Below are 23816 nucleotides of genomic sequence, written 5' to 3'. Positions count from 1 at the left end.
TTTCCCAACCAATGCAAACCACCGAATCCAAGCTGTCTTCACAATCCACGGTCCAGATCGCCCCGCTTTCCCACCCTTCACCAACCAGATAATCTAACGGTTCAAAATTGTTTAACCGAGCACACGCGTCGACGTGTGAGTGTCAGTGCCATGTTAAGCCCTGCCTCGAACCACTACACCACCAGAGATGCTCTCTCTCTAACTCTCAGCTTTTGCTTCTCAAAGCTTCACAGCTCCTCTGCTACTCTGCTACTCTGCAACTCTCTCTCTCTCTACTCTCTACCCTCTCCCCTCTCCGTTGAAACCTAGGGTTTCTCTGTTGCTTTTGACCTCACCGATTTCCTCGACCGCCGTGACCTTGTCTTAGTAGCCGTTAAAAATACATAATCGGTCTTTGATCGCCGATTTTCATTTCTGGGAGGTGTTTCGCTGCATTTGATGGTTCTGATGGAGGGAGGCTAGGGTTTTGAGAGCTCAGAATGATGGAGAACTCGTGGAAGACCAAATGTAGTTCGACATTGCAGTCATCGGCACTGTCAATGGCTTCCTCTTCATCTCAGGAGCATCGGAATCGGGTACTCTTTGTCCTTTTGATGATAATTTCTCTTTACTTTTCCCTTTGTAGTTGCTGTTGATTGATTCTTGTGCTTTAATGTGTTGTACATTGAGATGGCTGTGTTATATTGTCAGAGAAAGCACATTTCAGCCAGTGTAGAAAAAGAAAAGAAAAGAAAGTAGTATGTGTATATAGTGCATTTGATAGAAGGTGTTGGAATGATCAAGTTTAAGACAATGTGAAGGGGCTACTACATTAGTTATCAAAAATTTTGTTTAGTGAAACTTTTCTCTTCTTTTCCAAAGCATCTCTACCTGGCAATGAGTGTGTTAACAGTATTATAATTAGATATCTCTTAACTAGGATATTTTGCTTCTAGTAGCTTCATTACCCAGTAACTGTAATTCTGATTTTCTGATGTTATTACACCCTTGGAACAAAAATGTGTGTATGTGTGCATGCTTGTTAGGACAAGGAATGTGCATATACAATGCGATTATCAATCATGACAGTAACCTGTGGTGTGGAAACAACATCTCATATGAAATTATTCTTGTGGCACCAATTTTGAATTTTGTCCATGGAGTTGTGATGTGGCAGTCATTGGTGTAATGGTGTTCCTGAGATATCGTGCTTTGGTTTAAAATTACAGTGTTGACTGTTACAGACCTGTGTTCTAATGTACATGAAACCCATATATGCTTTGACTATTTATTAGTTTGTTGTACCATATACCATTGTGAAAATGTTTATTCCCTCTATGCATTTAAAATTTCTTATATTGTGACCTTGGCATGTTTATTCTCACATTACTAACATGGATTTTCATTTGCAATAAAGATGGAGACCAATACAGGTTATTATTCTTATCCACATGGCTCACAAGATTTAAGACCCACAATGATTGGTAGGTTACAAGATCCCCTACTTGCCAGCAAGCTGTATTCAGGTTCCCACAGATCAGAACATGCCAATTTGGGAAATTCTTTTCTAGCTCTTCTATCTGGGTCACCATCGGTATTCCAGTGTGATTTCCAAGAATTATCAAATCCAAAACCTATTAGTACATCTTGTAAGATTCTGCCTGATAGTAATAATTTTATAGTGAATGGTATTGGAAGTGCCATTCCAGTGACATCCAGTGGGGTACTGTCAGAAAATCTTAATGGGCAAAACCTGCAAAGTGGAGCAGACTCTTGTACTAAGGTTTCATCAAGGTCAGTGCCAAGTTCCAGTTGTGCGAGCAATTCTGTTTTGCACGATCTGCAGAGTTCAGACCTAGCCAAAGTAGTCACCCGTAACATGGTCCTGGGTAGTGAGAAAGTAAAGAGTTCTTTTTCCTTGAGTGGGGAATGGCATGGTGTTAGCCCTGCAGATACTGGGAAGGCTTGTGGAGCAAATATTCAAACTTCAAAAAAATTGCCAGTGGAAGGAAACTTCGTTATATCTAACCAGGCATCAAGTTTTATGAATGGTTGCCCTCGTGTTTTTTGCTCGACTACTAGTGAGTGCTTTAAGGACATTGATCTTGTTATTGAAATATATCGATACCCAATTTGGTTGATACTCTTCTGAAATTTGAGTTGATATTTTTATTATTTTAAAAGGTGGTTATCTACTTCTCAGCAATACAGGACTTGTTGGTATTGTTTGCTCATGCCATTGTCTCCACATGTCTGTCTTGAAATTTTGCGAGGTAGGTTAGTGATTCCATGATGCTACAGCTTTGCTAATTGTGATATGTATTTGCAAAGCATTTGGCTTGTAATTTTGCTTAAAAATTGCTATAACTTTTTTGTAGCATTCAGGATTATATGGTGTCAACCCAGGGCATGCTGTTCGTATGGACAATGGAGAGACCATTGCCCAGTGGTGCAAGCTCTACTTCCTAAATTCCGGGGTAAGATCTTCATGTTTAATACTTTCCCTATTGCTTTATGCCCTATTTGTCTGTGCGGGCACCTTTGCGTGCATGTCTAAGTGCAAGCGCATGCATGCTTATGTACATATGTGTAGATGCATGGGCACATTAGTGGGTTTGTCTCCCCTCTGTGTGTGTGTGTGTGTGTGTGTGTGTGTGTGTGTGTGTGTGTGATGCAAGGAACTATTCCTGTAGGTAAGATCTCATCACAGGTGTTTACTCTAGGGACCTCAATCATATCCACTTCACTAAGATCCATCATATACAGTCCTACTTAGAAAAGGAATAACCATTTTCTTTAACATTACCACAAGCAAAATAGTATTTGCTTTAAGTTTATGAATCAGGAGTTTTACAAACTCTTTTCTGCCTAAGGTAGATCCAATGGTGTGTAAGTATTCTTAGGTTTTTCCACACGGGTGCCTACTTTCTTACCCTTAGGGCCTTGGATTAAGTGGTAAAGGGATGAGGTGAGTATGAAATGGTGGTGTTTTTCTTGTTGTATTTGATAGAACCATAGTCATTGAGCTTAGAAATTTATTGCCATGTTGTTAGTTACAATGCTTTGTCCCCATCTTTTGACTAATTTATCATTGTCTTTTGAATTGAGAATTGGATTTCTTATTTGCATGTGTTTGAACTTTGAAGCAACGACAACAATGGATCGTGATATTTTTATGATGCTTTAGATTAGGGTTCCGGGAGATCGGAGTGAATGGGACTGGCCTGAAGGATTATCAGCAAATGCCGGTTTGGTGAAATCTAGTTTGTCTATGCCCAACATATCCAATGACTTGTCTCATATGGTTTGTTCATCTGGAGGTTCAGCAAGTTCTCAACAGTCTTTAGATGGTGTTGCACTATCAAAGAACCTTTTTACAAACCAAAATTTAGTTGTTGGTGCTGTAGAAAATAAACAGCAAAGGAACATTCAGGATGGTAACACCATTTTTCTCAAGGGTTTTACTGGCACTCCACAGAGCAATTTGCATGGTATGGCTGACAACCTGATATTGGAGCGCCCTATTTCAATGTCAAAATTGGTTGGTAGTGGACTGCAAGATGGTGGTCAGTCCGTTTCTGCTTACGTTGAATCCATGAAAAATGGAAATTCATCCATTATCTACCCTGCCATGAAAATTGGAAATTCATCTATTACCCACCCCTCTTTAAAGGATCGAAGAATCATGGGTAAAGGGTCAAACTTTTGCGGAACTGTAAATGCGAAGGATGGTGCCTTCCGGGATGCTGCAATTTCAAATATTGAGCTGAGGCTTGGTCAACCATACCAGTTGGGTCAAAGTTTAGGAAATTCAAATCCTCCGGCCGTAGGTCCACAGCTATTGGACACACTTGTAAATCCACTGAAGTCTCTCTTCCCCGAACAGATGATTCCTAACAGTGCGTCAAAGCTCTTCTTCTTTTTCTTCCCCTTAAGTCTAATACCTATGGTGCATATTTTATTCTATTATTTATTTTCTATTTCCCGCCCATTATGGCTAATCAACCATATAACATTTAACTTAAGGTTTTTTATTTTTTTTATTTTTTTATTTTATTTTATTTTTTTTCCGCAGCCAATTGCAGGGAAGAGATGGAATTTAGGCAATCTCTTTATTTTTCTGCTGTTCCATCGGCCAGCACAAAGAGTGATCACAAACAGTTAAACCGTGGAAATAATGCTTTTGTAATCGGTAATGCCATAGATGCTGCAAGAGTAGAGAAATCCACTAGCAACCTGGGCCAGGATTCTGTGATTTCATTTCTTACCAATCTCAATGCTCCACCTGAGGATAATACACGACCAAAAGCCAATAAGTATATATGTAATGTTGGTGAGCATGCTATGCAAAATACACTACATTATGAACCTCAGTCTGCCAAGTATGGCATCGTAAATGTCCCCAGGAATGGAAGTAATAGTGTAGAAAGGCAATTGGACATGTCTCAGTTGGGTTCCTATAGACTGATTGACAAGGATAAAGGGGTGAGTTTTGTTACTGACGACTCTCACCTTTCAAAGGATTTAGGGTTTAGAAATTGCAAGGAGATGGAGATCTCAAGCTCTTTCAATGGATTGAGTGGAACCGGTGATCCTCGTTTCTTAACAGCACATAAAAATAGCTGCTACTCACACCAGTTGTCTGGTGTAGCACCTGATGGACCTGATTCCAGAAAATATTCCAATTTTCCTGACAAGGTTCTTTATTTTGGAAATAGAGGACAAGTTGGTCATGTTAACCATCGACCCTTGGCTTCATCAGTAGGATCTGGCCTAACTTTTCCATCACAGACAGTCTCGAAAGGTATTCCTCTTGTGAGTGCGTCAATCTCTGTATCAGATCAGACACCTGCTTTGTCTAGAGAAAATTTAATTGAAGTAAGCACTCAGTTGCCTGATGATAATTCACGATTGCTTGCACTGAGGGAAATAATGGAGTTATCGAAGCAACACCATGCATTGCCTTCCCTTCCCATGAACCGAGGGAAAGGGATATTTGATTGCTCTTCTTATATGCAGAATTCTCTTGTGGACACTTCAGCATCTGGGAAGCAAGAGCGAAAACTTAGTCTTACCAGTAAAAATGCTGTTTCTGAAGCTACCATTAAATCACACCAATCAGGTGCTAGCTGTAGGATTGGAAGTGATGAAGGTTTTACTTCCCTGACTGGCAAGTGCAATATTTGTTTTTTGAATGCCAATGTAAAAGTTTGGTTAAGCAGGAATCTTTTTTTTCACCATTGTAGTGTGAATCTTACAATGGCTTTGTTTATTCAGGTGTTAACACCTGCTGTCATTTCTCAACATTGAAACAAGGAAATGCATTACATTCTAAAGAAGTTGATCTGAAACATCAAATTTCCTTTGTTCCTCTATGTAATGAGCAACCTTCACTGAGGTTAGTTTAGTATCTAGAATGGCAAATTGGTTGTAGAGTTTTTAACATTTTGTTCTGTATCACATTTTATTGGAATTGTTCTTATTGTTTTGACTGGGATGATTTCACTGGTTCTGCTTTATGTTTTCTTGACACTGAAATGTTGGTCGACTTTGTTGACATCAAGTAAAAGTTGCAAGATTTGAAGTTTCTTAAAGATTGTTAAATGAGGTGAACTTGGTACAGATCTCATGCAGTTTGTTGTGAAAAAATTTGTTGAAAATTTGAAGGTATTGATTGATTGTCAGAAGGTATTGTACGTCCGAACACACTTTTATCTGTTAATGGATTTACATTTGTAACTGCATGTGAATGGGTGCTCTTGAAGATGTTGAATCATGTTAGCAAATACTTGGCATGTTAGCTGTTATAAGTTCAGCGATAGTCCTGAGTGTCTTATATTTTGCTTCAGATGTGCTCTCTTAAGCAATTTGGTTTACTCACCTGCTCTCATCTTACTGTGTTGCATATACAATATATTTTTCCTTAAACAAGTCAGTGCGAGATTTTCTCTCTCTAACAGTTATCTTCCTTTATTGTTTGTGATAGTAGAAGTGGAAAGAACATCATTGAGCCTAGCGAGCATGAAAGGTGCTGTCACAAAGTTCCCTATGGTTATTTTCGTGGAAGCTGCAGTTGTGCAGCCAGCATAAACTGTTTAGGAAGGGATTTTGAGTCAAGAGTTGGATGTTTTCCTGATGCCTTTAAGGAACAAATGGGAACAGTCAATGGTGAAGCCTCCATGATATTTGCTCCAAAATTTGCTAACAACCATATTGTTCCAAAGGATAAAACTACTTCCTTAGATCCCAGAGGACAGGTTAATGGGAAAATACCCAAGAACGTCTGTCATGCTTCACAGTGGAGAGATGTTCCGAGTAAGGTCAAAGGGGTTTCTGATGTGACACGTGTGGACCGTTTAGCTAATCTGTTTGATGCGAGAAGACGAGATAGAGAGCAGCTTGGAGATAACTATGTTAATCACTTCAATGGCACTGTGCAGATGGTGGACTCCTCGAAAGAGCATGAAATTTATAATAATTCTTCTGGAGGTTCTGCACCGGCTGTTACCCAGGCATCAATTGAGGTTAATAAGATGGACTCTTCAACTGTTGATGCTGGGGATATTGGATGCGTAAGCAATCTTGTTGTTGATGAAGGATCGGGCGTTGATAAATGCTGGTCATCAGATGATGCACTTGAAAGTGAAAAGAGTGCCGAGTTCCTTACCTCTACTGGTAATACCAGCTTGAGAAAAGGTGGCTCTTTTAAGAATTTAAATCATCAATCATCCTGTAGTCTTCTTGACGAGCTTAAACTGTTAAATTCTTTAACATGGCTGAAAGGTCAAAATAAACTCCCAGCTGGGCTTGCCCTTCATGAAAAGAACGAATATCCCCAGAACTTTGAGAGAGGCTTGGAAGATGGGAAGAAAAAGAGAGAAATGGGTTCTGAGTCATATCCCACTTCAGGTCCTTATACAGTACACGAAGAAAACCCCGAATGTAATGACAGCGCACAGTTCCTCTCCTGTCCATCAAAAAGTGTGAAGACGCTCTTTCCATTGAGGCAATCCATAACTCATACCTTTGGGACCTGTGTTACTCAGCCCAGTTCCAAACCCAGACTGCCTAAAACATGTTTGGCAAAGAAGCTTTCACGTAAAAGAGATCTCCGCAGACTGTATGATGACAATGACAGAGAGGTAAATGATGTTAACCAGACAGAACTAAATGGCGGAACTGACAATTGTGAAATTTCCAAAGTTTCTGTGGGAAATAAATGTAAAAGGGATTTCAGTTCTAATGGTTTTAGGCAGTTCCTGACACAAGAATCAGGTCATGAAGGTGCTAGAAAAAGAAAGCACAATTCTGTAGGTTTGAAATCATGTTCTAGTCAGCAGGTGAATATTTGTTATAGGAAGGCAAGACCGATAGTATGTGGAAAATATGGTGAACTAGCTAATGGAAATTTGGATGGAGACATGCCAAAACCAGCAAAAGTTGTTCCTCTCAGCAGGGTGCTGAATTCTGCCAGAAGGTGCACACTCCCAAAAAATTGTAATCCTAAATCAACTTCCATGAGAGAGTTGAAGAAGACAAGCCCCAATGGAGCTGTTGTATCCTCTGATGTATGCCATAATGATACAGGTTGTGGTAAAATAAATGATACTCCCATGGAAAAAGCGAAGAAAGAATGCTCCGTTGGAGATAAAAAAAATCGTAAAGAGTTGACCAAGTTGGAGCATTTGGGAGATGATCAAAGTGAAAAAGATCATAGTAAGCTAGGCGGTATTGCCCATGCTCAATTGAAGCTGAAGTCTAAGGAAATTCGCAAGCGCAGCATTTATGAGTTGACAGATAAAGGTAAACATACAAATGAATTCCATTTTTATTGTTAGTTAATATACTAGAAATTCAAAATTCTCCACAGAATATAGAAAGAGTTCTAGGTTATGGTAGAAATGCAAGCCTAAGCTTCTTATAAGGCATCCTGTCCCAAGCGTGGCCTACCTGTATGGTTTGTGGAAAGCCATGGCACAAGCTTTTCTTTTTTAAAAATTGTAGCTTGTATTAGCAAAAAAGAAAAAGGAAATAGAAAATGTAAGTCCCTATATCTCGACATATTTTAAATTGTAATCTTGTTGCGTGGTGTTGGTATATATAATTAATTGTGTCTGCAAGGGTAAATTCAGAAACCGTTAAGAGTTTCTTTCATTAGTAAAGTGAATGCAAATGAGCTGTAGTTAAGCAATATATTTACCTTCATTTGGTATGCAAAACAAGAATGGGAAGGGGAATGTGGTACACCACTTACCCCAGAATACGGGACGATGTGGGTAGGCTTTTGAGTTTGATAAGATAACCTTAGTTCACATATTTTTTACTTTAGGTTTCCTTAAAACATCATAATCTTCATAAAATTCCTAGTATTGTTTATCATATTTCCTTTCAAAAAGACATATAAAGGATGAAATAGAAGGGAATTTCAAAGGTAGTGTATTGGATAGAAGTGTTACATTTCCGATCAATTTATCCTGGATTTTCACCATGTTAGTAGTGTATTCTTGTAACTTTTGCGAGAGTCGTAATATAAAGTCACTGACATGGGTTGGAATCAGTTGTACAAATTGTGATGGTTAAGAAAGGACCCTTGTGAAATGATTACAAATTAATGTTGTTCACCTGCTTATAAAAACATAAGTGATGTATTGGGCACCAGGGCTATGAGGCTGTACTTGGTTCAACAGTTTAATTCTTCCAATAGTACTTATGCAAGGTCCAGTAATTTACAATTTTGGAAGAATAATTGATGCCTATTTTGCTGTGTGATAATACTTATTTGTTAATTGTTCCATACTTAATAGACATGCTTATCAACCTTTTCATATTCTGTTCTATTTTTTATGGTTGTTTGTCCTTGGCTCTAATTGTTTTACATAAATGATACTTGTTCATCAGGGAAGGATCCCAGCTTTGAAAGTTCTTCCTTTTCAAAGATTTCAAATTGTCTGCCAGCAAAGAAAGAAGGGAGACTTCTAAAGACTGCTGAAGATAGTAAGCTTGGATTGTGCAAACTTAGTTCTGAAAGGTGAGCGAGCAAATTGATCCTCTAATTATTTTGCTTCAAAAGTTGTCTTATTTCTTTCTTGGAAGGCAGTATAAATAACGATCTTTCCTTTTCTTGGCACCTTATATAAATGGTGATTAAGAATGTAAATTATAAATACTGATGATTGGTTTTGAATTTTGATAAATTCTGTTACAGTTCTACTCTAGAGCACCAATGCCATTCTGATTTGGATTCAGATGCATTCTGCTGTGTTTGTGGTAGTTCAAACAAAGATGATATCAATAATTTACTGACGTGTAGTCAATGTTCTATCAAAGTATGTGGCTACCCAGAGCATATTCAACTTGAATCTCATCCTATTTGTTATGCAATCGTTTGGTGATATTCAGAAGTTTCATGATGAACAGGTGCATCAGGCTTGTTACGGTGTCTCAAAACTACCTAAAGGTCATTGGTGTTGCAGGCCATGCCGGACCAGTTCAAAAGATATTGTAAGAGGAAGGCTATTATTTTAGTATAACTTTCATTTAGAAAAAACTTCTTATATGTTTGGTTTCTTACCCACACTATAGCCAGTGGTAAATTGCTTATTTTATTGAGACTACTCTTATAAGACTTGTCTTCTATTTTTGCGCCTTTTTTTTTTTTTTGGTTTCTTGTTCAAATTATTGTTGCCAGTAATTCGAATGTGAACTTTTTTCAGTAGGAATTTTATTCCAACAATCTAAATGGTCCTACAAGTGGAATTTAGTTATTACTTGTGTTGTTAAGGCTATAATTGAATTGGAAATCAAAGATAATTCTAATAGGTGATCTGGACAATTCATAGTTGAGTTGACTAAAATCTTAGCTGCCCATCGTACTGCTAGAAACTTTTTCTTCAACCCAAAATTTTATGAGACACGGGAGAGAGTGGAAGATGGATTTTCTTTCCTCTTAACTTTTTTAACTTGTGGTTTTGTAATGTGTTTGTTTCTTCATCTAGGTTTGCGTTCTATGTGGTTATGGTGGTGGTGCCATGACTCAAGCGCTCCGAAGTCGCACAGTTGTGAAAAGCCTTCTGAGAGCTTGGAATGCTGAAACAGAATGCATGGCCAAGAACAAGCTTTCTTCTGTTAAAACTTTGCAAAAAGACTCAAGTGGGTTGCATTGCTCTGGCTATGGACATCAAGATAATTCTTCCTTCTTTGTGCTCCAACGGGAAAACGGTCAGCCCTTGGTCTCAGCTGTCTGTAAGAGGGGTATGTCCTACAAATTTGATGTCATGCATAACAGCATTACAGTGGGATTACTTGATTCAGCAACTAAGCAGTGGGTTCATATGGTTTGTGGGCTTTGGACTCCTGGAACACGATGCCCAAATGTTGACACTATGAGTGCTTTTGATGTCTCTGGTGCGCATCCTAGAGCAGATGTGGTAAGCATTAAAATCAATAATTGAGGCAAAAATAGATGTATCAATATTGATAGAGGATGTCAATGAAGATTTCTTCGCTTTGGAAGACTTGGGTTCTGGATATGTGACAAATGGAACTGGAGCATTAGAGTGCTTTTTTCAGTCTGACTAGAAATCAAGAAAATTAGACAGACCATCAGGATTGGGCATGGCAAAACTTGTAAATCACAATTTGGTTTAGGGAGTCGCTCCCTGGGAGAGAAGAAGTCATCATAACATGACAACCTATTGCAACCCTTTGAAATTAATTAACCTTTACCAAACATACCATTTTATACAAAAGTAAACACAATATAGTAAGAAGACATTCCTAATATTAATTACCAATTTTATATGTTTATGTCAACCCCGTCCCCCGGAATTTTATCATGTGTGATTGGACATTAGTTCTCATTTTCATTTATTTTTTATTCAGGTTTGCTGTATATGTAAGCGAGCAGGCGGTTCATGTATACAGTGCAGAGTTGCAAATTGTTCTGCTCAATTTCACCCTTGGTGTGCTCATCAGAAGGTCTTGACTCTTCCTAATTGTTGATCCTTACACTCACACAACATTCATGATCTTTGCTTATGTTCTGAGTGAGACATTGAGAATATGAAGATGAAAAAAAACTTTGCTTGATTGATATAGGGTCAATCCAACATAATGCTGCTATTTTTTGAATTGGCATTGTCAAGTTTATGCAAGTGTCAACCTCTTTAAAATAGGCTATTGGTGCCAACTTTTAAAAGGCAATTTATTTTAATAGTTTAGACGTTGAAGCATTGACTGGTCAATATTAACATTATTCTTTGTGCTTGTTGTCATTGGTTTTTTGTGCATGCCGCATTCAGGGTCTGTTGCAAAGTGAAGTTGAAGGTATTGACAATGAAAATATTGGTTTTTATGGAATATGTGAGCTTCATGCTATACACCCAATGTGTGAATCAAATCATGACCCTGTTAACACTGAAGCTGGTTGCATCGAGGAAGAAGAATTAACGTGTGCTAGAACTGAGGTATTTGACCTTTCTTTGAGGTTTTTTTGTTCAGTTATTTTTCTTTGTTGGTATTATATGTGGGAGGGTGTCACTTGGTTACCTGCAGTCTAAGGCTTTCATGTTGTGCTTTTTCTAAATTGGTTCTTTGTTTTTTGCTGTTTTGTTGTGAGTAGGGTTACAAGGGCCGTAAACGTGATGGGTTCAGGCATAATTATTGTGATCAGTCAAAGGGCAATGGTGGGTGCCTTGTTCCTCAGGAGCAGTTAAATGCTTGGGTTCATATTAATGGGCAGAAATCATCCACTCAAGGGCTTCCAAAACTGCCAGTATCAGATATAGAGCATGATTGTCGGGTATGTTCATGAAGGATGAGGCTGCTTTACCTCATGATTGTTTTTGGTTATTCATTTTATTTTGTATAAAGAGCAATGTATTAAAAAACTCTATGGCTAACACATTTTGCAAATGTAGACTATATTTCATTTCTTGATAGTAGTGTTAGACATAGAAAACAGGGTGTCTCAGTTTTTAATTATTTATTCTAACTTAACATTTATGTGATTTGACTGATATGATCCATGCAACATATTAATGCTAAAGTTTGCAATTAAATGAGATACCCAGTTTTTCATTGTTCAGGCTAATGGTGAGATAAAACGCTTCAGCTGATTGTGTTGCATCTATGCTATTTTATTTTACCTTTCTAAGACTACTTAACCACATAGTGTTACTGTCACTTGCAGAAAGAATATGCACGCTATAAGCAGGCAAAGTTTTGGAAGCATCTTGTAGTGTACAAGTCTGGCATACATGCCCTTGGCCTTTACACCTCTCGGTTCATTTCCCGCAGTGAAATGGTTTGATGTTCTCATATTTAAAGATTGAGGCACATACATGCTTCCTATAATTCCAAATATGATGTATCCTTGTGCTTCTGTTCTGTAGGTTGTTGAGTATGTTGGAGAGATTGTGGGGCTACGTGTTGCCGATAAAAGGGAAAATGAATACCAATCTGGGAAAAAGCTTCAGTACAAGAGCGCTTGCTACTTCTTCAGGATAGATAAAGAGCATATTATTGATGCTACATGCAAAGGAGGGATTGCTCGTTTTGTCAACCATTCATGCGTGGTAATTCTCTCTTCTTAAGTTTGAGTCGTGAACCAGTTGTTGCTGGTTTTCTTGGGTCTCAGCTTCTCGTTAAGCCCTGAGCCAATCTATTTTTAATTTTAATTTTTTCAAAATTTTCATGTTCAAGAATGAAGGATGTTTGTCGGGTTCTGCTTATGCATTTGGGTTTGGATAATCTTACAGTTCATTGCAATTAGAAAACTTAGGAAGCAATTTTGTCTGAGCATGGAAAGCACAACAAAGAATTTAGAGGTGTATTTATTATTTTTCGATGTTACTGACTGCATTTGGCTTTCCTGAATTTATGAAAGATTAGAGCAATTTCTTAGCTTTATTTACTTCACTCAGTTTTCTTACTTTGTTGTTGGTGTACCTGGGACCAGCCAAACTGCGTTGCCAAAGTGATATCTGTGAGGAATGAGAAGAAGGTAATTGGAAATTCTATTATGATACTGATTTTTTCTTCTCTTTTGAAAATTGGCTATGCCTGGCCACTTGAGTTCACCTAGTAGAAGTGGTTTCTCAATTTTGCGATGTACAGAATTTATGTTCTTTGGGAGTACTTACTGATTTTACCAATTCGCCGCAGGTGGTATTTTTCGCAGAGCGGGACATATTTCCTGGAGAAGAGATAACATATGACTACCATTTTAACCATGAGGATGAAGGTAAGAAGATTCCATGTTTTTGCAATTCAAAGAATTGCAGGCGCTACTTGAATTGAGGCGGATGCGTGTAATTAATACCTTTTGTTTGTTGTAAATGTTACTGGAAAGACTATCAATTCAAAGAATGACCTGCAGTTGTTTATGATGGAAGTAAGGCTTAAATGCAAAATCCCTGTTAGCTGCTTTTGTTCTCTTTTCCCCACACCAGGCAGCCATGCCCCATGTTAATATTATTATTAGTCATGGGTTCTCTAGTCTAGGTCAGGAATATTTCTTTCCCTAGTCTCTAATTTCTTTAGTAAATCCATTGCATTATGCAATCTCGTGTACTAAAAGTCAAAAAAGGTTCCACACACCATGGACCAAACTACACATAGAATAGAAAAAATTGTGCAAAACTAGTTATACCGGTGACCATATTGTGTACCATCTATTTATAACAGGAACAAAAATGTAGAATTTAGATTAATCGAGAATTTAGGTGCTATCGAGAGTCGAGTTGGTAGAAGGAGAATTGGACAAAGTGCCCATCCAGGACGGAGGCAACATGCCAGTTTGTTCATGAACTGTCTTCAACAATGGTGGCAACATCTTGTAAACTCCAGCAACCTCCTTGAAGGCCCCGTTGGCACCGCCGTCACCGCTGCCATGATTCCAAACGCTAATGTTGGGTTTAAGTTCCCTCACAGCCTCGGCATTAATCTTAGCAATTTCTTGAAACGTGCCATTCTTGAGCATCATGAAGTCCCTGGTGGCATTGTAGTTGCCTCCAACTGCTTCCAGAAGACTGCGAAGATATGCACCTTCAGCCTGCCCAAGAGCCATGAGCCCCTCGGCCTCGAGTTTCTTGGCATAAAGTTGTGCCTCTGCGATTGCCTTCTGTGCCTCGGCCTCTTGTTTCTTGGCATAAAGTTGGGTCTCTGCAATTGCCTTTTGTGCCTCAGCCTCTAGTTTCTTGGCATAGAGTCGTGCTTCAGCCTCTAGTTTCTTGGTAAAAAGCTCTGCCTCTGCTGCCTTTTGTTTTTGGAACAACGCTCCATCTGCCTCTAGTTTCTTTGTTCATGAATATATAAATATATGTTAGAAAAAGCAAGCATTATACTAATTAATACATAATTATCCAACAGCATTAGATTCAGACTTTTGTTTCGTACATGCATGTATTGATTATAAGTCAATGAATATTGCAATCCAACACAAGCAAACAGATTAATAACATGAACTAATTCTACAATATCAACCACATTTACTAATCATCGATTGATCATGTTCGTACTTGCAACATAATTTATTAGGGTTAATAGTGATTGTGATTCACTCGATATATAGTAAATACATCAACTGTCACATAATATATTTTTCTATGATCAATGTAACACTAATTTTGTTTCATACAGATCACCAACCTACTCAATTTTTATATATGCATTCAATTTTATATTTTCAAAAGAAAGGAAAGAAAAAGGACAAGTACAAGACGTACCTTGGTTTCATACTCAACAGTGGCCTCACTCAAGAGATCTGCCTTAAGCTTCTCTGTCTTAGACAAGGCATGCATCTTCTCCACCTCCTGTTGTAGCTCCGCATCCCTCAACGCCACAGCCTTCGCTGCCTCCACCTCCGCCACCTTCGCCTCCTTAGTCCACACGGCCTTCTTCTTCGCCAGCTCAGCATTCGCCTCCGCCACCTCAGCCTCTCTCATGTTCTCATACACCTTCACCTCCGACTTCACCTTTATCTCCTCCTTCTTCCCCTCTCCTTCCCTCTTCGTCGCATAGATCTTAGTCTCCGCATTAATCTTCGCCGCGTTCTGCAGGGTCATTCCCTCCCTCTCTTTGGACCCTATCTCCCCTTTCTTCTTCGCCTCTGCCACGTCAACCCTGGCCTTGTTCGCCGCCTCCATCTGTATCTTCTGCCCCAAGTAACTAAAATACTCATGCCCCGGGACGTCCACCAACTGTTTCACATTCGCATTGTATATCAGAAGCCCGAATTGGTTCAGCTCCAACTGAACCTTATCAAAAACCTCTTGCTTAAACTCTTTGGTCCCCTTGAACACGTCCTCCATTGTCATCGAGGCAGCCAGGACCCGCGTCTCGCCCTCGATGATGCCCTGGACGAGCTCTTGGACGTGGTTGGAGGCCATGTCGTGGCTGCAAAGGAGCTTGGCGTATTTATGGAGGCTGGGCATGTCGTCCTCGCGGGGGCCGATGGTGAAGACAGCGGGGAGGACGAAGGGGAGCTTCTCAGAGCTCATGGCTTGGACTTCGAAGGTGTAGTTGACTGGGGACAAGTCGAAGACGGTGTGGGATTGTCCGGGGAGGATCCATGCCTTCTTTGCAAGCTTTATGTCGTCGATCCCTGCCCCGGTGATCACTAGATACTCTGAAGCTTTCGCAACTCTGTACCACATGGTTGGTTCTTCTGTGTTTCTCTTGTTTGTAGACAGCAGTAGATATTAGGGTTTTGATATGAGAGATGTTGAACAAAAAAAAAAGCTACGAGAGAGATGAAAAAATAATACTCGTATATATATATATATATATATATGAATCAGTGATTGAGATCTTGGACAATCAGAGTTAAATTTGTACTAGGGCTACAATTAAGGTTCAATTAGTTTAGGATAAGAATTTGGACATTAATAATGGGAGACTTGTAATACCACGTCGACATATTACAAGGTGTTCCTGTCACATCCAACTTCTTTTACTCCATTTTTTACGGCTTGAAATTGTCAACAATGTATTTGATTTATGGATTCCTATATCATCAAAACCTGATAATCATGTGCATGGGAACAGGAAACCTTCAAAACCTGGCAGTACCGTTCTCCTTGTCCAGGGCGACCAAGGAGTCTCTTGGGCAACTGTCATTGGATTAAATCCAACGGTGGATAGGAGTCTAAACAATAAACTCAGTTTATAGCTTTAATGACAATATTTTTAGGTAAAAAATCTTTAAAGCAATTTTCAAACAGGAAATAAGGATGCCAAAAATACATATTAGAGAAATAAATGTCGTACTTTTCAAAGGGTTGTAAATGGAGAAAAATTGTTACGGTTGAAGAAGAGAAACGAAAGACTCTAAACCCTTCGATAAGAGAATTGATGGAGAAAATTTCTATCAACTTGGGAGGCGTACTACTTTTGATGCTAAAGTCTTTTAGTTTTCTTTTTGAAAAATTGCTTTAAAAATTATTTCCCCAAAAATATTGACATTCAAAACTATAAACTTAATTTATCGTTTAGACTCTTATCCACCGTTGGATTACCAAGAAACTCCTTGGTCCTCGTGGACCAGGAGAACGGGATTGCAAAACCTGGTTGTAGAAATAAATCGAATAATCAAATTTTGGCACATTAATTCTGATTATTCGAGTAAATTCATTTTGGCATGTTTACTAATCCATAATCAGATTAGAAGGAATTAAATTGGATTGAGGAGAGTTAGATTCTAGATTGCTATTGAAGTTGTTTACTAAACCATATGGAATTGGGGTATGAGTGGTGCTAATTCCTTATAAGTTGTTTACTAAATTCACATGAATTGGGATTGAAACTAAATTGATTACTAAAATGTCCTCGTTGTTAGGTTAAAGTAGATGGCAAATTTGGAATTTTAAAAATTGTATAAGGATATAATGGGTAAATAAATATGGATTTCTAATGAGTTAGTTGTCCATAAATTAGAATACTACCTCCCACCCATAATCCAATTCCTCAAAATCAGGAGTTGAATTCATGATTTTGTGTGGATACCACTCGCATTTTGATTCCTCCATATGAAGTAAAAACATGAGTATCTGTAATAGGAATTCAACTCCTTATTTTGATTCCAATTCTGGATTAATAAACATGACAATTGGGATTTCATCCTTCAAGTCTCGAACTCATTTATAGATGTCAAAATAGTACTACTAGAGAGTACTTAAACACATCTAGTGTTTAGCAAAGTACTCACTAGTGTAGTGGTGTAAAGTATTTACTCCCTCAGGCAAGGTCCTGAATTTGAGTCCTAGCATTCGTATAGTGTGTGTGAATTTAGTATGCTATTACCCCTCGCAATAGGAAATGTCCTCAAAACACATCTAGTGTTCTAAGCCCAAGGCCCCACAACCAACTAGAGAGTACATTAAATTAAATACATATAACCCGCTTCTATCGCAGTATATCACGTGGTTTGTATCCAACTCGTAGCCACGGGTTGTCTATGACTAACAGGAATATAGGCCACAAGTGTATTAGTACTAGTGTCTTATAATGAGGTTTTCTAGTAGCGAGTTTTTGGATTCAGTAATTCAAGGGATTGTTTCCCCTTTCTGTTATCGGCTTGAAATTGTCAACGACATTTGATTTGTTCATTCCTATATAATGTATCATTGTACAGGACATGGCCATATGTTTGCGAGCATTTGCATACAGACAACAATTGGGATTTGGTCTTATAAATTTATTATGCACGGCAAACACAGGCATGTTTTGTTTCTTATAAATTTCTTATAATTTGGGATTTGATCTTATAAATTTGTTATTAGACAGCCAACAACAGTTTTGTTTCCCAACTCTTCCCAAAGGCTTCCACTATGGCTAACAGTTTTGCCCCTAAACACATACATGTCAAAGTAGAACTAAATACATAGAACAAAGTTTTAAGCAAGGCCACGTTTGGTGTCTAGAATTAACTCTAACTCAATTAAGAGCCGAGTTGGTAGAATGAGAATCGGACAAAGTGCCCATCCAAGCAGGTGGCAGCATTCCAGTTTGTTCATGAACTGTCTTGAACAATGGTGGCAACATCTTGTAAACCTCAGCCACCTCCTTCATAGCTCCATGGCCGCCATCCCCGCCCTCTCCGCCTCCATTTGTCCAAATGCTGATTTTGGGTTGAAGTCCACGCACGGCCTCAGCATTGATCTTAGCAATTTCTTGAAACATGCCGCTTTTGATCATCATGAAGTCCCTCATGGCTGCATAGTTGCCGCCAACGGCGTCCAAAAGAGTGCGTAGATATGCACCTTGGGCTTGTCCAAGGGCCATCAGACCCTCAGCCTCTTTTTTCTTTGCATAAAATTCTCCATCTGCAACTTGTTGACGAGCATATAATTCTGCCTCAGCAATTGCCTTCTGTGCCTCGGCCTCCTTCTCCCTTTGGTAAAGAATAGCTTCCGCGGCTTTTTGTTTTATGTATAACTCCCAATTTGCCTCTTGTACCTTTGTTTATTAACACTGATCATGTTAGATGATATAATGCACAATATTAATTTAACAACTTAATTTATTTTTATTATAATTATTCAATACTTTTTCCAAAAAGGAAAAGAGAAAGAAACAAAACAAATTATACCTTTGTTTCATACTCGACACTGGCCTTACTCAAGAACTCAGCTTTAAGCTTCTCCGTGATAGTCAAGGCATTCATCCTCTCCACCTCCTTCTGCAGCTCCGCATCCCTCAACGCCACTGCCTTCGCGGCCTCCACCTCCGCCACCTGCGCCTCCTTCGCCCACCCGGCCTTCTTCTTCGCCAGCTCAGCATTTGCCTCCGCCACCTCAGCCTCCCTCACGTTCTCATACACCTTCACCTCCGCTTTCACCTTTATCTCTGCCATCCTCCCCTCCCCTACCCTCCTCGTGGCATATATTTTTGTTTCTGCATCAATCTTGGAGGCATTCTGCAGCGTTAACCCCTCCCTCTCCTTGGACCCTATCTCCCCCTTCTTCCTCGCCTCTGCCACGTCAACTTTAGCCTGATTGGCCGCCTCCATCTGTGTCTTCTGCCCCAAGTAACTAAAATACTCATGTCCAGGAACATCCACCAACTGTTTGACGTTTGCGTTATATATCAAAAGCCCGAACTGATTCAATTCCAACTGAACCTTCCCAAACACCTCTTGCTTAAACTCTTTGGTCCCCTTAAACACCTCCTCCATGGTCATCGAGGCAGCGAGGACACGCGTCTCCCCCTCGATGATGCCCTGGACAAGCTCTTTGACGTGGGTAGAGAGCTTGTCGTGGCGAGAGATGAGCTTGGCGTACTTGTGGAGGCTGGGCATGTCGTCGATGCGGGGGCCGATGGTGAAGACGGCGGGGAGCATGAAGGGGAGCTTCTCGGAGCTCATGGCTTGGACTTCGAAGGTGTAGTTGACGGGGGACATGTCGAAGATGATGTAGGATTGTCCGGGGAGGATCCATCCCTTCTTTGCAAGCCTTATGTCCTCAATCCCAACGCCGGTGATCACCAGATATTCTGATGGGCTTGCTACTTTATACATGCTTGCTTGCTTTCTTTTTGTTCCCCCTAATTGTTTTGTGATATTGAAAAGCAGTTTATAACTATATATACTTAGTGGCGTGTCCTCCACGCAACATAATTGTTTGGAACAAACTTTCTCTTTGGCCCTTTCGTACATGTTTCACAAATCTCTTGATATTTTCAATGAGAAAATTGGATTGCTCTTCGATGGAAATGGCATGGTGCGTGTTGCTTTCCCTTGTTCCTTGTTATCCGCTATCAAAGGCGATATTATAGTTTTTTCTTTCTTTGTCGGCTTGAAATGCGTTTGAGTATCATACGACTTGTTAATTATGTACATTAATTTGGGTGTCCAGACAAATCTGAGACTGCAAATCGGACTCTTTCGATCAATCGCAATTAGCAAATTTGGCATAGTTGCCGACGAAATATTTCATATATATATATATATATACACGGCCTAGGAAAGCTGGCCAACAGTTTTGTCTCCCAACTCAAACTAGTTGTAAATATTTTATAGAAAAATAGACATGTTCACGAGGACAGATTGCTTGCACTCAATCCTTTTCATATTAGCGAGCAAGACTTGTTGACATTCACATCAGTTTCTTCCAAGAAGACGGAAAGTGCCAGCGGGAGGTATAAAGGTTTGCCAACATTTTTCGTCTTTTGAAGTAGCTTGTTTTTTTCTTTTAGAATTACAGAGAAAATGCACGGAAGAAAAGAAAGATGGGGGAGAAAAGGAGTATGAATGAAACAAAAGCTAGAACATATGATTATGGCCCATTTGATAACCATTTTAATTTTAGGTTTTAGATTGTAGTTTTCATATTTTTTGTGCTAGAGTATAAAGGAAAATGAGAGTGAGAATGAGAGTGAGGATGAGATTGAGAGAGAGGATGGGAAGGGAGGATGGGAAGGAGGAGAGTAACAAAAGTGAAAACAATTTCAAATAGATTTCAGTTTTTAATTTTGTTTTTCACTTTTGTTACTTCTCCCTCCCATCCTCCCCTTTCATCTACCCTCTCAATCTCATCTCCACTCTCATTCTCACTTCCATTCTCCCTATTTTTTCTCTATACTCTAGCACAAAAATTAAAAATTAAAAATTGAAAACTAAAATTGAAATGGTTATCAAACGGGCACTTAGTTTTAGTAGTTTTCATTTGAAGTATAGCATTTGATGCATGCACAATTGATTCCACCTCCCTCACACCCACCCTTCCTCCTTCATCCGTACCTTTATTTATATATTTCCTCCCTATCTCTAACCCTAAAAAAGCAAAAACTAAATTTAAAATAAATTTAAAAAATTCAGAAAATGGAAAACAAAAAGGTTTCCAAACAGGCCCTCAGGCAGTCATTTTACAAACTCAAATAACCTGAAACGTTCACATAAATATGTACCAACTAAAAAGAAATATTTACTACTTATCCCGCTCATATACAGTTTTAAGGTACAAACATTGGCAAGAATTCAACATGTTGAGGTCACTGCTGTCTCTTATTGACATGACTCCAATTAGATTCCATATTATGCCAACCAAATCCTCAAATGTGAAGAGCAGCATGACACCAGCCTAGCTGGTCTGGTACAATTTTGGCTGCACTACAATGGCAATTTAAATTTGGCTATACATATACCCATACAAGACATTGTTCACACTTATGTTAGTCTCACATGTACTTAAAGACATGATACACAAAATGGCTAGTTCAGATAGCGACACTCTCGAACTCAATTGAGAGTACTAGTTGTTAGAACCAGAATTTGGCAAGGTGCCCATCCAAGCCGGTGGCAGCATTCCAGTTTGATCATGAACTGTCTTGAACAATGGTGGCAACATCTTGTAAACTCCAGCAACCTCCTTCATGGCCCCATTTCTGCCGCCCTCTCCGCCTCCATTAGTCCAAATGCTGATTTTGGGTTGAAGTCCACACACGGCATCAGCGTTAATCTTAGCAATTTCTGGAAATATGCTGCCGTTGATCATCATGAAATCCCTCATGGCTGCATAGTTGCCTCCAACTGCGTCCCAAAGATTGCATAGATAGGCACCTTGGGCTTGTCCAAGGGCCATGAGGCCCTCAGCCTCTTTTTTCTTGGCATAAAATTCTCCATCTGCAACTTGTTGACAAGCATACAATTCTGCCTCTGCAATTGCCTTCTGTGCCTCAGCCTCTTTCTCCCTCAGGTAAAGAATTGCTTCCGCGGCCTTTTGTTTGTTGTATAACTCCCAATTTGCTTCTTGTACCTTTGTTTGTGAACACTGGTGTTAGATAAAGCATTGATATCATGCATTGCCTTGATAAACAATTATCCTTAACCTTTATACAAAAACGAGCTAGAAAGCAAGTCATCTAAAATTTCATGTTTTGGGAACTTCCCAAACAAAATATAAAGCTTGTTTTCTAACCTATAATATGTACCAAAGCATCATATATATTGATCATATTTTTTTAGTAAAAACTTAAGTATACCTAGATTGAGAGAACAAAGATTTTATATTTACATACTAAAATATTCAAGAGTATATACTAAAGAATATACAAAGATTATAATCATGATTATGGTTAGTATAGATAATTATTATGATTCACACTGATGAAAGTTTTCTTTTATCAATAAGAAAATGATCATATATTTAAATATAGAATCTACTAGCACTTTTGAAAGAAAAGTACAAATTAAGAAGTAATTTTTGTATGTTCCGGGTACATCACATGGCTGGTGTACTATCCAATACACATGGAACATGTGGAAATATTGTATAACATACATATAGGACATAAAAATAAAACATGTCCACATATCCACATGTCGTATGTGAATTAGATGGTACACCAACCATATAGTGTACCCCGAACATACAAAAATTTCTCCAAACTAAGAGCTAATTGGTCAGATACCACATAATATGATTAGTAAAAATCATGAGCAACATCATTTTTCCCAAAAAAACAAAACACGAAAAGAAAGCTACCCACGTTATAGTCACGTACGTACCTTTGTCTCATACTCAACGTTGGCCTTACTCAAAAACTCAGCCTTAAGCTTCTCCGTCCTAGTCAAGGCATTCATCCTCTCCACCTCCGTCTGCAGCTCCGCATCCCTCAACGCCACAGCCTTCACGGCCTCCACCTCCGCCACATGCGCCTCCTTCCCCCACTTGGCCTTCTTCTTTGCCAGCTCAGCATTCGCCTCGGCCACCTCAGCCTCCCTCACATTCTCATACACCTTCACCTCTGCTTTCACCTTTATCTCCGCCATCATCCCCTCCCCGGCCCTCTTCGTGGCATATATTTTTGTTTCTGCATCAATCTTCGCGGCATTCTGCAGCGTCAACCCCTCCCTCTCCTTGGACCCTATCTTTCCTTTCTTCCTCGCCTCCGCCACATCAACTTTAGCCTGATTGGCCGCCTCCATCTGTGTCTTCTGCCCCAAGTAACTAAAATACTCATGTCCAGGAACATCCACCAACTGTTTGACGTTTGCGTTATATATCAAAAGCCCGAACTGATTCAGTTCCAACTGAACCTTCTCAAACACCTCTTGCTTAAACTCTTTGGTCCCCCTAAACACCTCCTCCATGGTCATCGAGGCAGAGAGGACACGCGTCTCACCCTCGATGATGCCCTGGACAAGCTCTTTGACGTGGGTGGAGAGCTTGTCGTGGAGAGAAATGAGCTTGGCGTACTTGTGGAGACTGGGCATGTCGTCGATGCGGGGGCCGATAGTGAAGACGGCCGGGAGCATGAAGGGAAGCTTCTCGATGCTCATGGCTTGGACTTCGAAGGTATAGTTGACGGGGGACATGTCAAAGATGATGTAAGATTGTCCGGGGAGGATCCATCCCTTCTTTGCCAGCTTTATGTCGTCGATCCCGGCCCCGGTGATCACCAGATATTCTGAAGGGCTTGCTACTCTATACATGCTTGCTTCTTGTTTGGTACTTGTTTTTTGATATATTGAAGACCAGTTTACATGTATGTATACATATATACACACACTGAGAGTGGCATAGTGTCCGCCACGAAACATGATTGTTTGGCCCTTACGTACATGTTATACAAATATGCTTGATATTGTCAATGACAAAAATAACGGTGGAAATTGCATGGTACTTGCCCTTGTTCCTTGTTTTCGAGAAATACACGCCAGCTTGTGATGCTCCTACTCAATTGTTTTTTGTTATAAAAGGAAATATTATAAATATATTTTTTAATGTCTGCCTGAAATGTCAACGAGGGTTGATTGGTGGGTTTCTTATGTCACAAGTAAGCCATACAAATCTGGCTGTACCGATCATCAATCAATCCAATTAGCAAATTTGGCATAG

The 23816-nt window shown here is 39.4% G+C and overlaps 4 protein-coding genes across 9 annotated transcripts; 1 reads left to right on the top strand and 3 right to left on the bottom strand.

The window, feature by feature from the left end:
* The first annotated feature begins 204 nt into the window (after nucleotides 1-204).
* LOC117627024 lies at nucleotides 205-13408 on the top strand. Of its 6 annotated transcripts, none has more exons than XM_034358905.1 (19): nucleotides 205-575; nucleotides 1397-2060; nucleotides 2164-2252; nucleotides 2358-2456; nucleotides 3167-3878; nucleotides 4055-5149; nucleotides 5257-5377; nucleotides 5969-7782; nucleotides 8878-9007; nucleotides 9185-9305; nucleotides 9397-9480; nucleotides 9975-10406; nucleotides 10861-10956; nucleotides 11280-11444; nucleotides 11600-11779; nucleotides 12170-12283; nucleotides 12372-12554; nucleotides 12938-12982; nucleotides 13144-13408. In XM_034358905.1, the coding sequence occupies exons 1-19, from the start codon at nucleotides 480-482 to the stop codon at nucleotides 13276-13278; spliced, it is 6375 nt and encodes a 2124-aa protein (XP_034214796.1). In that variant the 5' UTR covers nucleotides 205-479; the 3' UTR covers nucleotides 13279-13408. The 6 variants fall into 6 exon arrangements, with proteins under 6 accessions (XP_034214796.1, XP_034214802.1, XP_034214789.1 ...); XM_034358911.1 differs by having other exon boundaries at nucleotides 5966-7776; XM_034358898.1 differs by having other exon boundaries at nucleotides 5966-7782.
* A 291-nt stretch (nucleotides 13409-13699) lies between these two features.
* Nucleotides 13700-15695, bottom strand: LOC117619351 (flotillin-like protein 3). Its single transcript, XM_034349283.1, has 2 exons — nucleotides 14706-15695; nucleotides 13700-14275 (listed from the first exon to the last, which is right to left on the bottom strand). Exons 1-2 carry the CDS (start codon nucleotides 15633-15635, stop codon nucleotides 13700-13702), a joined length of 1506 nt encoding a protein of 501 aa, XP_034205174.1. The 5' UTR covers nucleotides 15636-15695.
* A 2104-nt stretch (nucleotides 15696-17799) lies between these two features.
* LOC117627057 (flotillin-like protein 4) lies at nucleotides 17800-19509 on the bottom strand. The gene is made up of 2 exons (XM_034358948.1): nucleotides 18569-19509; nucleotides 17800-18435 (listed from the first exon to the last, which is right to left on the bottom strand). The coding sequence occupies exons 1-2, from the start codon at nucleotides 19493-19495 to the stop codon at nucleotides 17914-17916; spliced, it is 1449 nt and encodes a 482-aa protein (XP_034214839.1). The 5' UTR covers nucleotides 19496-19509; the 3' UTR covers nucleotides 17800-17913.
* A 1718-nt stretch (nucleotides 19510-21227) lies between these two features.
* LOC117615315 (flotillin-like protein 4) lies at nucleotides 21228-23410 on the bottom strand. The gene is made up of 2 exons (XM_034344380.1): nucleotides 22484-23410; nucleotides 21228-21731 (listed from the first exon to the last, which is right to left on the bottom strand). The coding sequence occupies exons 1-2, from the start codon at nucleotides 23408-23410 to the stop codon at nucleotides 21228-21230; spliced, it is 1431 nt and encodes a 476-aa protein (XP_034200271.1).
* Nucleotides 23411-23816: the final 406 nt, after the last annotated feature.

The sequence above is a fragment of the Prunus dulcis genome, chromosome 1 (genome assembly GCF_902201215.1).
Source record: "Prunus dulcis chromosome 1, ALMONDv2, whole genome shotgun sequence".
Taxonomy (NCBI): domain Eukaryota; kingdom Viridiplantae; phylum Streptophyta; class Magnoliopsida; order Rosales; family Rosaceae; genus Prunus; species Prunus dulcis.
This window is presented reverse-complemented; position numbering and strand designations above follow the sequence as displayed.

Excerpts from the sequence above, each read along its gene's own strand:
- LOC117627024 (XM_034358898.1), top strand. The coding sequence starts at position 480 with ATGATGGAGAACTCGTGGAAGACCAAATGTAGTTCGACATTGCAGTCA. Across the intron at positions 5,378-5,965 it reads AATGAGCAACCTTCACTGAG|TAGAAGTGGAAAGAACATCA; the intron begins GTTAGTTTAGTA and ends TGTTTGTGATAG. Across the intron at positions 7,783-8,877 it reads TTATGAGTTGACAGATAAAG|GGAAGGATCCCAGCTTTGAA; the intron begins GTAAACATACAA and ends CTTGTTCATCAG.
- LOC117619351 (XM_034349283.1), bottom strand. The coding sequence starts at position 15,635 with ATGTGGTACAGAGTTGCGAAAGCTTCAGAGTATCTAGTGATCACCGGG. Across the intron at positions 14,276-14,705 it reads CTGTTGAGTATGAAACCAAG|AAACTAGAGGCAGATGGAGC; the intron begins GTACGTCTTGTA and ends TCATGAACAAAG.
- LOC117627057 (XM_034358948.1), bottom strand. The coding sequence starts at position 19,495 with ATGTATAAAGTAGCAAGCCCATCAGAATATCTGGTGATCACCGGCGTT. Across the intron at positions 18,436-18,568 it reads GTGTCGAGTATGAAACAAAG|GTACAAGAGGCAAATTGGGA; the intron begins GTATAATTTGTT and ends TAATAAACAAAG.
- LOC117615315 (XM_034344380.1), bottom strand. The coding sequence starts at position 23,410 with ATGTATAGAGTAGCAAGCCCTTCAGAATATCTGGTGATCACCGGGGCC. Across the intron at positions 21,732-22,483 it reads ACGTTGAGTATGAGACAAAG|GTACAAGAAGCAAATTGGGA; the intron begins GTACGTACGTGA and ends TCACAAACAAAG.